General features: G+C 58.1%; 1 protein-coding gene across 1 annotated transcript in view; it reads left to right on the top strand.

The window, feature by feature from the left end:
* Positions 1 to 4,558, top strand: part of TBC1D22A (TBC1 domain family, member 22A) — a 265,500-nt gene that overhangs the window by 3,815 nt on the left and 257,127 nt on the right. The window contains exon 4 of the mRNA XM_006888120.1: positions 746 to 922. Coding sequence (XP_006888182.1) covers positions 746 to 922 — 177 coding nt within the window. The remainder of the gene's footprint in view (positions 1 to 745; positions 923 to 4,558) is intronic.

Below are 4,558 nucleotides of genomic sequence, written 5' to 3'. Positions count from 1 at the left end.
GGGCTGGTCGGTGACAGGTGCCACACCTGGTGTCCCCGCCCTCGGGCTGGTCAGTGACAGGTGCCATGCTCAGTATCGGGATCCCTGCACGCCGCCTTCTGATTGATGACAGGTGGGGTCGTTGCAGGGACTCGGGTCCAGTGACGGTGGTTCTGGGAGCCCCTGCAGGGGTGCAGAGGAACCGTTAGCCTGTTGCTAGGTGAACACTGAGTGCTGCTGCTGGTCTTGGGCTCCTGTTCTAGGTCACCTTGCAGCCTCGCTGCGTGTCGCTCTGCACCCTCGGGAGGCCCTGTCTCCCTGTGCCGTCTGGCTGCCTTCTCTGTGAGCTGGACCGAGCTCTGCTGAGACTGGGTGCTGCCTGTCCTGGGGAAGCAGATGGGTTGACTAGCGACTGGGCGTGGGGTGCCTGACGCCCAGCTCCCCTGGCCGGGGCTGCCCACGTCCTGCTGAAGCCTGTCCTTAGAACTCCCAACTGAAGGAGGAGGAGGAGGTTTTCGGGGCGGCCCTGTCTCCCGTGCCTGTGCTGATTCTCAGGCGGTCTGAGTGAGCAGGGCTGTCCCTGAGGCGGGGCGTAGGAGACACTTGGATGCCGAGAGGGGTGCAGGTCCCCAGGACAGGGAAGCGGGAGGTGCTGGGAGGAGGGCACAGCCAAGCCACCCTGTCTAGTGCGAGGACAGAGGTGTGGCCTTGCTGGTGGAGGGGGCCGGTGGGAGGTGTGTCCTCACTGCTCTTCTCTGTCCCACAGAAAGCCCCAGTGAAGCCGCACCCCTGCAGCGCTCGCAGTCCCTGCCCCCCTCAGCCACCGTGGCCCTGGGAGGGGCGTCTGACCCTGGTGTCCTCAGCAGCGCGGCCCTGAGTGAGAGGGAGGCCTCCCGGCTCGACAAGTTCCAGCAGCTCCTCGCCGGCCCCAACACGGACCTCGGTGAGTCTGTCCTGCATGAGGACACTGCTGGGGTGTGTGGCTGTGCTGGGCTCACCCCTCGCAGGGCTGGCCATGTCCCCCCGCTCTGCGGGGCAGTGCAGCACAACAGACAGGCTCGTGGTCCTCTTTGTGCTGTGTGCTTTCTGTTCCTTCTCCTGCCCCCACCCTCCCCTGCGTTCTCCTCCGAGCTGCCCCGCGGAGTGGGTCTGTGGGTCCTGGAGAGGAGCTGGGGCGCAGGGCTTGAGAAGGACTGACGCTGACAGAGGTGGCCGCTTGCTGCCTTCTGTGGGGTCATCGTGATGCTGCGGAGGGCCGAGCCAGCGGTGCAGGGGTCAGGCCAGTGTGGAGCACAGCGTGGGCGCCGCCGTGAGGTCCCAGTCGGGCCCAGCCCTGCGGTGCGGCCGGTCTGCAGCCCTTCACATCACCACCCAGTTTCTCTGTGTTCTGTGCTGACACTGCTGGACGAGTGTGGTCACGTAGCCTGGGGCAGCCTCGGTCTCTGTGACACTCCCCTCCATGTGCCCACGTTGACCTTGTCTGTCCTGGCTGACGTGCACCTAGGCATTCCTAGTTGTCTGTCCTTCCAGGCCTTCAGGGTATCTGCTCCACTGTCAAATTCTGTAGCAGATGCATTCACAGAGCGCCCCTATCCTACATGGTTGTGTTCACAGCACACCCCTCATCCTACAGGGGGTACGTCCACAGTGCACCCCATCACACACTGGACATGTTCACGGTGCACCGCAAAACCTGTAGCAGCTGCATTCACAATGCACCCCATCCTGCAGTGGACACATTTCCTGTGCACCCCCAAATCCTGAAATGGACACATCCCGCGCACCTCCAACTCCTGTAACAGACACATTCACAGCGCACCCCTTAATCTTGGAGTGGACATGCTCTGAGCACACCCCATCCTGTAATGGACATATTGACAGTGCACCCCTCAATACTGTATGGACACGTTCACAGAACACCCCTTAATCCTGTCGTGGATGTGTTCAGAGCACACCCCATTTTGCAGTGGACATGTTCACAGTGTACCTTCATTCTGTGGTGGGTGTGTTAACAGCGCACCCCTGTTTATACTGGATGTGTTCACAGTGCACCCCAACTTGCCGCAGATGTGTTCACAGCACACCCCTATCTTATACTGAATGTGTTCACAGCGCATCCTGTCCTGTAGTGGACATGTTCACGGTACCCCGCATCCTGTAGTGGACGTACCGTTCTGGGTGGACGTGTTCACAGCGCACCTTGTCCTGAGTGGACGTGCTCACGGCACACCCTGTCCTGGGTGTCCTGAGTGGACGTGTTCACGGAGCACCTTGTCCTGGGTGGACGTGTTCATGGCGCACCGTTCTCTGCACGAGGAGGGAAACAGCATGGAGGACGGGCCGCCCTCTCTCCTGTTTCCCCTGGGCATCTTGGGTGGGTGGAAGTCTTTTCTGAGAGAAAATAAGGTGGATGCTGTTTGGAGGAGCCTGGTCTGTTGGGCGCTGAGAGACTGGGCCCCCTTGAAGGAACACATGGTGGCAGTCAGGGGTTCAGACACACAGTTCAGACACTTTCTTTCCCACTCACACAGCTTTCATGATGTGGACAGGCTGAGGTGGGGAGGGGCCAGGTCACACAGGCAGAGAGTGGCTCCTGGGGATTGACCATCTGGGTGAAGCGCTGTCCACTGTCTGCTTGTGGCCACCTGGGGCTGCTCTCCACTCGTGGGTCCTTGTCAGCTCCTTCATCACGGGAGCTTTGGGACTGTGGGCTGACTCTGTAGAGGGCAGGAGGGAGACCGTGTGGGTCCGGCCAGGGGTGCTGGGGTCAGGCCAGTGTGGAGCACAGCGTGGGCTCCCCGGGTTTCCCCCTGGGCAGCCTTGGCCGCACGCGCTTCTCTGAGTGTTGATTGTAGATCTGTGTGTGATGAAATATTTGACAACGGCAGTCTTTTCTCCACCTTTCGTGATTTTGCCTGTTGGTCCAGTTTTGAGCATTTTGTTTTCTCTGGGCTGAACAGTGACTGCAGCACTGGCTCAGGTGTGTCAGAGATGATGAGGGTGGCACGTGGAGGACGGGTCAGATCTGTTGTTCACAGGTTGCTGTGGGTCGTGCTTGACTTGATGGCACCTAATGACAACAACGGAACAACAACTCATGGTAAGTGCTTAGCACACAACAAGCCCTCAGGACTGTTCTGGTTAACTTGATAGCGTTGTTGACCTAGCGACTTAACTTGGTTTGGTAATGCTGAGTTGGGAGGTGAGTGTGGTTTGTGGCTACTTTCTTGTTCGTGTGCGGTGATTTCTGGGAGCAGGCAGGTGGCAGGGGACCCCGGGGAGAGCCATGCTGACTTGAGGGGAAATGCGTCCTGACTGGGACAAGCAGGCCCTCCACAATCTTCCCTTTGACTTTGGTGTTGAGTGACCTAAGGGGGAAAATGCACATGTACGTGGAAAACGGTTGAAGTTTAATATGCAAAAGTTAAAGTGCTCTGGTCGATTTGTAGGATAACAGGTATTTTCTTTTCTTTGAATTTCTGTTTAATTGTCAAATTTAAACCCCTGAACTGAAAACTAAGGCTTCCTAGGTTCATGGTATTGGCTTTGTACTTAGGGTCAAGAGAAAGCACCACTGGTAGACTGGCCGCGGTTATAAGGAGCTGAGACAGCGCTGGGAGGTGACGGGGTGGGTTTCCTTTGCGCCACGAAGGCTTAAATAGCAACTATAGCTGCCAGCGTCAGAGCAAGCCCACTGAGGGGAACGGTGCCCGCTGGTGTGAGTGGTGCCCGCTGTGTGAACAGTGTCTGCTGATAGGAGAGCGCTCTCTGATGTGAACAGTGCCCATCAGCATTAGAATGCCCACCGAGGTGAGAGGACCTCGTGGTGTGTGATGTGAACAGTACCCACCAGTGTGAGATTGCCCGCCGGTGTGAACACATCTACCAGTGTGAGTGCACCCTCTGGTGTGAGCAGTGCCCTCCTGTGTGAGCGAGCCCGTCGGTGTGAGTGCACCTGCTGGTGTGAGCCCGTGGGTGTGAGCGAGCCTGTCGGTGTGAGTGCACCTGCTGGTGTGAGCCTGGGGGTGTGAGCGAGCCTGTCGGTGTGAGTGCACCTGCCGGTGTGAGTGCACCCGCCGATGGGAGCCGTGCCCTCAGCTGCCTGCCGCCTGCTCATGCCCTCCGTCCTGTGAGCTCCGTTCGTCTTTGATGAGCTGTGTTCTGTGTGACCAGGGAGGTAAGGGGCAAACAGACCTAGCAGCTCACTGTGTTCTCCGCGCTCAGTACTGACCGAGCAGAGGCCGCCTGCCCTAAGCCCCAGGGGGAGGGAGTCTGGCGAGCAGGGGACTTGTGGGCAGTTCACACACTGGGTGACTCCCCACGGGCCTTGGACAGCCACCATATCTCAGGGCTTCTCTGGACACCCCCTCTGGACATAGCATGTGCACAGGTCTGCCCTGTGCATCTCTGGGATGCAGATGTCACCATAAGAAGGGGTGAAGTTCCTCAGGGACGGCCTTCCTGCTCATGGGGGCTGGGAGGGAGATTTTTTTTTTAACAGCTTAATGGAATTTTATTTTGTGAAAAGCTTGACAAAATGCTATGCATTTTTTTTCTATAATTATATTTTATTAATTTT

The sequence above is a fragment of the Elephantulus edwardii genome, unplaced genomic scaffold, assembly GCF_000299155.1.
Source record: "Elephantulus edwardii isolate Elephantulus edwardi_28Jun2011 unplaced genomic scaffold, EleEdw1.0 scaffold00064, whole genome shotgun sequence".
Lineage (NCBI taxonomy): Eukaryota > Metazoa > Chordata > Mammalia > Macroscelidea > Macroscelididae > Elephantulus > Elephantulus edwardii.
This window is presented reverse-complemented; position numbering and strand designations above follow the sequence as displayed.